General features: G+C 37.7%; 1 protein-coding gene across 1 annotated transcript; it reads left to right on the top strand.

Annotated features, from left to right (window-relative positions):
* The first annotated feature begins 4,460 nt into the window (after positions 1–4,460).
* LOC145419689 (uncharacterized) lies at positions 4,461–7,132 on the top strand. The gene is made up of 3 exons (XM_080287947.1): positions 4,461–4,543; positions 5,585–5,740; positions 6,157–7,132. The coding sequence occupies exons 2-3, from the start codon at positions 5,615–5,617 to the stop codon at positions 6,388–6,390; spliced, it is 360 nt and encodes a 119-aa protein (XP_080144073.1). The 5' UTR covers positions 4,461–4,543; positions 5,585–5,614; the 3' UTR covers positions 6,391–7,132.
* The last annotated feature ends 2,284 nt before the right edge of the window (positions 7,133–9,416 follow it).

Here is a 9,416-nt window from a genome sequence, read left to right as displayed (position 1 = left end):
CCTAATATGCTTAATTGGTAGTAGGCTTTCGAGCCTATACAGCTTGGAGTAAGACAACATGCATGAAGAGGATGATGTGGACAAAATACTCATTTGCCTAATAATTCTGCACTCCCTGTATTCAGGATGCCGGGCAACATGACAGATTCACAAACTGGTGCTTGCTCTTATGGATCTTTAATAGATTTACGCTTTAATAGTTCCTGAGAACACAGTAATTTTGTTGGAAGACACAAATACACACTAATCAATGTACTTATTTATAAGCACAACATTCTTGTTTTGTTTTAAGCAACCCCCTAAAATTGCTTACTGTACCTTTATGGCCTCAAAATGTGGAGTTCAAAAAGAGTGAGGGTATATCCTACTTTTACATATTTCCTTTATTATTTTTAACATTTATGTCACAAACCCTCCACAGCAAACAAGACCTCAGACCTCTTTCTCTCCAGCCACGTCCTCCAGCTTATCCAGGGCAACGCTGAGGGGTTACCAGGCCACACAGTCGAGAGATATAATCTCTCCACTTATGTTGTGGGTCACCGGGGCCTCTTCTCGGTAAGACATGCCCAGAACATCCAACCTAGGAAGCATCCTAGTCAGAGTGCCAAGCAACTTCAACTGGCTCCTTTCAATGTAGAGAAGTAGTGGTTTTATCTGGGTCATTCTCAAATGACTGGAGTCTTCACCTTATAATAATAATAATAATAATAATAATAATAATAATAATAATAATAATACATTTTATTTAAAAAATAGCGCTTATCTCTAAGGAAGAAGTCAGCCACCCTTTGGAGAAAACTCATTTCCACTGCTTATATCTTTGGTCTTGTTCTTTCGGTTACTACTCAAAGCTTGTGACCATAGGTGAGGGTAGCGACATACATCGAGCGGTAACTCAACAACTTTGCTTCTCAGCTTTCTCTTCACCAGGACAGACTGGTACAGCGTCCACATCACCGCAGCTGTGGCTGCAAACCAACTATAAAGACATTAAAGGCAGACCTGGCCCCAGGTGTTACACGTGCTGCTGATTGATATCCATCATAGATCTGCAACAAAATAACAAGCAGAGAGGGAGGCAGGGTACAGACACTATTTACTGTAGCAATGTCTGGCAATCCAATCCTGGTGAAATATGGAAAGATTTTTATGGTTCCCATTTAATCCCCAATTTCCCTGCAAAATAAGTGCATGCATTTTACTCCTCAGACTTCCCCTACACACAATATGCTTAATTTCGTTAATGTAATAGGGGGTTAAAACGGCAACAATCGTTGCCGGTGGGATTAAACGGGTTAATTTAGCAGCTGATGATAACACTGTTCTATACTTCCCACATTGCCGTTTCACTGAAAACTGAGCGCCGACACTGCCAGTATCATCTCTAAAACAATAACTGTAAACAGACGAATCCCACAAACAAAATTTCCAGCTAAAATATACAGACTTTTTTTCTGTCATCGCTTTCAAGAAGCTTTTTGGCTGTTTACAGTGATGGTTTTTGTGGCTTAAAAATTCCAATCTTATACCAGAAGCAAAGATAGCCTTGAGTGACTGAGGGGGAAAAAAAATCATAAATAAGATGATTTAATGAAATTGCTTGCTGGATGTTTTAAAAAGCTCCCCTGAGTCCATCTAAAAAAAGCCCGTGCAAGGTGGATGGCACAGTGCCAGACTACACACAAAAACAAACACACTCTACACCTCATACTGTCTCCTTGCCTGCTTTTTGAATGCACAAACACACATGCAGACACAGAAGTAAAGGCCAGAGAAGGTGGATGTTTATAAGTGCAGATCAGAGGCAGATGTTTTAAACAAAACTGCCTGTCCTTTCCCCCTGCAACTATCTGCCAAAGCTCTTCTTAGTTGTTTAAAGTTTGCCCTTTTCTATCTTTTGAAAAACTGGCTTATTCTAGTCATCTTATAACCTTTAAAAACTCTGCTGTAAAAAAAGTTTTACTAAAGTGTGGGGGTTATCTAAAGTAGACACTATCTTTCTTAAGTCCTACTTTTTTTGTACTGCAGTGTCACACTATAGTATGCTGAAGAAAAGCAGAAAGACGCTAGAAATATGCAGCAAGCTGACAGTTTGTGAAGGCATATGATCCCTGCGGCTTTGGAAGCACATTTAAGGAAATCTTAAAGTGCGCCTACAGAGAAGCAGAATGAGTTTCTCCACAGTACAGCCAGAGAAAAGTTTGAGGGGCCCAATTATCCTCTTAGGACTGTTTCCTTGTTGTCAAGGGAAGGGGACAGGAAGGAGCCATGTGGCTTAGAGGGGAAGATAAGTTTACACCATACAAACCATTGCAACAGAAATATGGGAAAGCTATCAACAACAAATCCTGGTATAATTTGTCTAATGAGCGCTTGGAGTGCCGCAGATGTCGTGGGGATGTTAGGAGGGAGAAGTCAAAGCTCATCACAAGCCTGCAGACGTATTTCAAAAGATGTGCAGTTATGTTTTTATCCACTTCAATTCAGTTTTATTTATATGCCATCAGTTGGCAAGGTGAAGACCCTGCAATCCTAGAGAGAGAACCCCAATGATCTGAGACATCTATGGTGACCAGCTGGGAGCAGCACAGAGAGAAAACAAAACAGGATAAAACACTACTGGAAAAAAGTATGCAAAATGAATGACATACAGTAGTGGCATATAAGCACATGAGAAATGAAATGGGGAGCGAAGTGCTGCTTGCATCATGAAAAGTCCTGCAGCAGTCTGTGCCTATAGCAGCAGAACTAAGAGATGGATGGTTCTGGGCCACCTGATTCAGCCCAAACTATATACTTTACCCAAAAGGATAGTTTTAAGCATAATTTTTAAAGTAGTGAAGGTGTCTTAACTGAAATTAGAGCTGCACAGGAGGAGGCCTGACAGCTGGGGGTCTGCATCTCATTCTACTTTTGGAAACTTTAAGACATGATGGGGCCTGTTATTCAAGTCTTTCTGTCACTTGGTAGGCGAATAAGAAAACCACTAGACTGTGGAGCCAATAATTAGTGATAAAATATAAAATTTAAAAATATGTTAGTTTTTTGAGGAGCGAAATGATGACAAGTGTCCACTGCAGCCATTGTCTGTGCTTCTCGTGCATTTTCTCTTTCGTCTTCAAGATAACTTTTAAAGCAATCATCAGCCGATGCAGAGTGTGTCTTTGAGGCCTATGCATTGGTTAAATTCCCACAATCCTCTAAAGCAGGGGTCCTCAACTCCAGGCCTCGAGGGCCAGTGTCCTGCAGTTTTTAGATGTGATCCAACAAAGCTGATTCAAATGGCTAAATTACCTCCTCAACATGCCTTGCTGTTCTCCAGGGCTGGTAATGAACTAATCATTTGATTCAGGTGTGATGACCCACACTGAAAAAAATGCAATAGGGTGGTTGTTGAATTTGCATAGAATTACTTCATATATCCAGCATGACTAATTTAAATTTCACATCTAAACATATTTTTGTCTTTTAATTTTCACATATTCTTTAAGAATATTGATTCTTTTAGAACAAATCATGTTGAAAAGAAACAAGTTAGTCGTGTTTTATCCTCAAGCTCCGCCCCCTGGAAAGGAAAAATCGGCTGCACTGTCCGCCATTTTTGTCTCTCGCTTTGGAAAATCTACTACCATCTGGAGTTTTACACTTGAAGGTAAATAAGATTTTAAAGCTAACACACCAGTGAGAACGAGTGTAGACCCTTTATATATGTGGACTTTTACTGGGGTGTTGTTATTTTACAGGTATGTGGGCTGTTTATCGAAAACCATGAAAGGCCAATGTTAGGCTCCAGTTAGCTAATGGTAACCGAAATTATGCGATAAGCAAATTAGTAATTAACATATATAATGTGAGTTAATATTGTTTCTATATTCTTTCAGTCTAAATTAACAGACTATTACAAACTTGCATCGGTGTCTGTAGTAAGTGGTGGTACCTGCAGTGTCTTAACCATTAAACAAGCTAATGTAGGGCCGGGATATGACTAGTTTGTTGAAACATGTCTGCTGCCAATGTGACTGCTCACACACGGTAACATTACCAGCACATAGCCACAGCCGCTATAAACATGCTGAAAGGTCAATCTAGCTTCTGTAGTCAGCAGCTGGAAGACTCAACACAGACCCAAGATTCAGTGTAACGGTTATCTAAATGTTGTGTGTCCTGTTTGTAAGCCCAGAAAAAGAAATTAAATAAAATGACGACCTTGAGCTTCAAGCTAATGTAAGCGTAATGCTATAGCATAAAGCGACTAATGCAATGATGAGGTTGTTAAATTAGTAAAAATACAGTAAATATATCCAACATGAATCATTTATATTTTTGGTCTAAACATAATTAAGTCTCACGCCTTTCACTTGTTTTAGAAGGATGTTCAGTCTTTTAAAACCAGTCATATCAAAATAACAGAAAATAGTTATGTTTTCTGTTGAAACTCCACCCCCCAGGGTGTGTTTTGCGAGGGAAAATTCACTGTGGCGGTCCGCCATTTTTTGTCTTCGCTTCGTTTACGTTTGGTGCTGAGCTTTACTTTGTCAAGGTAAACTGAAAACTACATGTTTGAGAGGAAACGAAGAGAACATCCATTAGATGGGGAAGTTTTTCTCATGAATTGCTGTTGAGCAACATAATGTAAAAAACAAGTCATTCCTTAAGTTAACTAACGATAATGCTAGCTTAAGCTGCGAGACAATATTATGTGCATTAGCTTTTTTTCAGTGTGTGCCCAGTCACATCCGCTTGTTTTTTCTCAGTGAATACAGACTAACAAACTCGTGTCCATTTAGTTAACTGGTTGTACCTAAAATGTTTTAGTTATACAGTTTAATAAGCTAGTTTGCCATGGGGTGGGCTCTGTGTGTGTTGGGGGGGGGGGGGGGGTGTCTTCACTAAAGTCGGTTTATTTAGGGCATGACACCTATGCAGTACTCATTAGGAGAGGAAGTGCATGACGTGGGGCTTTATTTCATGTTCTGGGGCAGTGAATGTAATCTACTGATAACATGTTAAAGACACACAAAAACCCAACAAATTATTTTAACTGATTTATAGAGAGACTGAGAGGAGGGCTTAAAGAGATAAAAATAATGACAATATAAATATGTTAAATTTATTTTTTCTGTATCGATATATGGTGCTTATCCCTGCTGAAGGGCAGATTGGTGTTGCTTCAGAACAATTGTCTAGCGCTGTTATGTAGAGGTGTTACTGTTAAGGTTTTAATAACATTATTTTATTTACTAGTGAAGATTTGCATATCTTATCTCACATTCTGTAAGGTAAATTTTCTGGAAAGGTCAAATTAACTAATTTAACTAAGTATTAATGAAAGACCTTGATGTGTATATGACAATAATAGATGTCGTTTCTGGGTCATTTGGCAGAACTGCAAAATGGCCAGAAGGAGGCAACTGCTGTGGTTGCAAACAGGCTTTGGGTGGTTTGGAAGTAAGGGCAACTATGGAACTGCTCAGCAACATGGGACCCATAGCTAATAAATAGTAATATAACTTTGTGTGGATGTAACCTTGTGAGATTTGAGATTTTGACAGCATTTTTATGTGACAACTTCTCTTTTTAGATAAATGCAGAGTTTAAGCGCATTACCACCATGCCACTGCAGTCCAGATTACTCTCGCAGATAGATGTGCTATCTGACAAACTAATAAAGGTCTTCAAAAGGCGAGGAGGACAAATAGGAAGAAGACTTCAGAACATTCTGGAGCCCACGGCCCAGGTAAGAAAAAAATTAATTTGTGTATACACTTTAGGGAAAATAATAATTTTAACAAAATGCTGCTTGTCACTCTATGCCAGGAGTATGTCGAAAATCACCTGGGATTTTCACAATTTACCATGGGTGCGTTTTTTTTCTTTTTCTTTTACCTGCATTTTTCTATGTGTGGAGTTGATAGTTGAACACCTCTCTGTGCTCTGACCGTATTCTGCTTCTTTGCATGGAGATTTCACTTCATTACCTTTTTAAGCATTCTGAGGACTCAAATCACATGCTGTAATGAATCCATTTTTGTTCACCTAATGTGTTAATGTTAACATTTTTTGGAATAGTGACACAGATTAAAATAAGATTTGGTATAATGTTCTTTGACCAGTGTTCTGTTTAATTAAATTTTGGAATTCTGCATTTTCTAGGCCACAGATGAAGCCATTATCCAACGATCTAATAAGGAAACAACCATGGGAATTTACATCATAAAGTCAAGAGATGCCAATGGCAGCCCTGAGGACATCGGGATAGTCCTTGAAGGCCAGAGAGTCTGGCAGGATTTGGATAACTATACCCTAGCAGCTGCAATGCTGTTTGGACTAATGTACACTTTGAACCTCACCTACCCACTGGAAAAGTATACCTTCGAGGTATTATAGAAACTGGTTATGGAGCTCAAAAGGAACAGCCTTTCAAAGAAGGCCCAGGTTTTCAGGACCAGACTGTACGATTGAACAGTTTTCCAGTTATGATGTGGGAACAACATGTTTACCTCTTCAAATATGTACCATCCTTTCTTTTAAGCCAGCACTGGTAAAGTTGCAGGACATAGTGAAACTTATTTTTCTGGCACTTTTCAACTTGGGGCCTTTATTACTGCAGTTTTCACTTTTCAAGCCATGACTCTTTTAAAAAAAAATTCAAACTTTGAATGTCCATTTTTCTCAATGGAAATGGTGCCTTGCACCAATTTCACCAGTTTGCAATTTTTTTCCCAAGGTGCACCACTACAAACAGATTGCATCGTCTAGTATTAGTGATTGTGATGTTTAGTGATAGAAGCAAGCCAATACTAATCAGTTTAGGTCTCTTGGTTGTGTGCCTGTGGGTTATAATGTTATTTTAAGTCTCTTCTTTGTGTCATTTTAATAATTACACCCCTGTTGCCATATTACCTTATGGCTCTTACATTTAAAAAACTATTTTTTACATAAGCGCGATGTCATAAGGCCCCACAATGTTGAATTCAGGTTACAGCAGATAACTTTGAGGAATGTTATGGAATGTTTTTCAAGAGATGCATTGTACAAATATGACTCATGTATATTTTGGAAGCCTGAATTGAAAGTCCATTGTTACAACTGTGTAGTATTTTCAAAAATACAGGTCATTGTTCAAAAATGTTTTGCTTATTTCTTTGATTGAAGAGAAAGTGTACAGTACATACAGTAAGATCAGCCTTAATTTAGTTTTATTTATTGAACACTCAATTATATACTATATTATATTATATATTATATATTAGAAATTTGTTATAAAATAAAATAAGCTTACCATAAAATAATCTTGTCAATATAACACATAGTAGTCCAATACAATTAACACAAAAAGTTCATGTCTGATAAACAAGTGGTTTCTATAAATATTTGACCGGAATGAAAAACATAACAACAACATAAAAAAGTCATGTTTGTGTTACCAGAAAAATGTGTGCAGGTATAACATAAACTAAGGTTAACCAAACATAACTTAATTTCGTGCAACCGATTACAATAATTTTTTTACGTTTATACCACTGATTATTTTTTTTCAGTGCAGGGTGAGATCTAAAACCTGCAGGACACTGGCCCTTGAGGCCTGGAGTTGGGGACCCCTGCTCTAAAGTGTCTGACTTTAAGTTCACGATGGAGGTCCTGATGAGAACCTCTGAGCAACCTCTTAGGTAGCCTAATGAATGAGTCCACATGTACTAGACTTTGAGACAGAACTTCAGTTTAATCAACGTAGCCATAAATTTTAACATGCCAAGCTGCTTGAAATACAAATGTGAGAAAATACCATTTTAGTAGTAATGCATATTCATAATGGTCATCTAACTCCCCAAAACAAAAACAAACAAACAAATAAACAAACAAACACTGACACTATGGTCTCTGTATGATCGAAACATATTTTTAGTACTTTTCCATCACTCTAACACCGCTTTCTCCACATTACACCATAATGGATGAATCTAGTAATCACATTTGTGATGAAACAACTGTCTTAAGTGGGGAAAAAGCTGTTGTGCTTCAGGCTCATGCCTCAGGCGAAAGCAGATGGTTCACACAGCGGCTGGAAATTCAATAGCTTCACATGCTAACAGTATTCACGCAATATACAAAAAAACCTCTCACTATTGTGTTTTTTTTTTTTTAACCTTTTTTTGTATTTTTTTGCTGACAGGTATGAAAACAATTCATGAATTCTTAAAAACAGTTTATTATTTTGTGGCACGAAAGCTTAACTGTGTTAGACGTCATAATGTGAACACCAGTGTCATCGTGCTGTGATAGAGGAAGAAGGTCTGCATGTATTTCCCTGTAGTATAAAGTGTTACCTTATTTTCACTTTTTTCTTTCAAAATTTCATAAGTACAGGAGAAAGCCACTAAAAACTGCAACCAAATCAGTTTTACACCCACACACAGAGTCTTCAAAAACTGCATGTCTGATAGGCCACTAATCAAAACAAGTTATGACATATGAAAAGTCTAAGCTTTACAACATTTTTATCAGGCTCACCTTCAAGCAGCGATTCCTTCTGTACCAAAATATATTTTTTAATATAGTCATATTAATTTTTCTTCCAGCCCTTCAGACGTCATAAATATAGGAGAAAGCCATGTGAAATTTCAGCGCTGAAAAACACATTTAAGCTTTTATATTCAATTATAATTTTTTCTATAACCTTTAAATAATTTCTTGTATCCTGTGTTTACCACTAGTCTGAAATCTACTTTAAATGTCTTTGTCTTTAATTATTTCTCTGTCTTGCAAAATGTTCAGATAAATAAAACAGTAGCAACAACAACAAAAATAACCTGTCTATCTCTGAAATGTGAATCCAGGATCAACATTTCTGCACACAAACACGTAGTCAGCAGCTTTATGTGTTTGTGTGATGATGTGTGTATTTTGTACAGTGGCTTTTGAAAGCTAGAGCTGCACAGGGACTGACTGTAAAGAAAAAATAATATCAGACGGTGTACTGCCATGCTCTCCAAGTAAGTGCTGTGTGGGTGAATTTTTATTATGATCGTGTGTTTCTGTGTGTGTCTTGGAGCTGTGAGCAAAATGCTGGGAGTGCAGTTCATTTCCAGTCACCTATGTGCTTCCTCTCTCTTTTACTTGCTTCTTTTTTGGCTCTGTGTGTTGAGATAAGTCAGGTTATCACTCTAGTTGTGTAGAGTCTGACTTGGTATCTTTTTCTGTGCTGTCGGCTCTATTTTGAGCTCTGTTTCTCTTTCTTCTTTTCAGTGTATTCATCTATCTTTAACTTTATCTTTCCAATTATCAGGGGAAAAAAAGAAACAAGAGAAAAAACTGTGACATTTTCTTGTTGAGCTAAAAGTGAAAATTTGACAGATTTGTCTTTTGCCCTTCTCCCCCGTCCCTCTTCTCAGCTGTTTCTCTTTCCCTCTTTC

The sequence above is a fragment of the Astatotilapia calliptera genome, chromosome 13 (genome assembly GCF_964374335.1).
Source record: "Astatotilapia calliptera chromosome 13, fAstCal68.1, whole genome shotgun sequence".
NCBI classification, from domain to species: Eukaryota; Metazoa; Chordata; class Actinopteri; order Cichliformes; family Cichlidae; genus Astatotilapia; species Astatotilapia calliptera.
The sequence above is the reverse complement of the archived record's forward strand: the minus strand, read 5'-3'. Positions and strand labels throughout refer to the sequence as shown.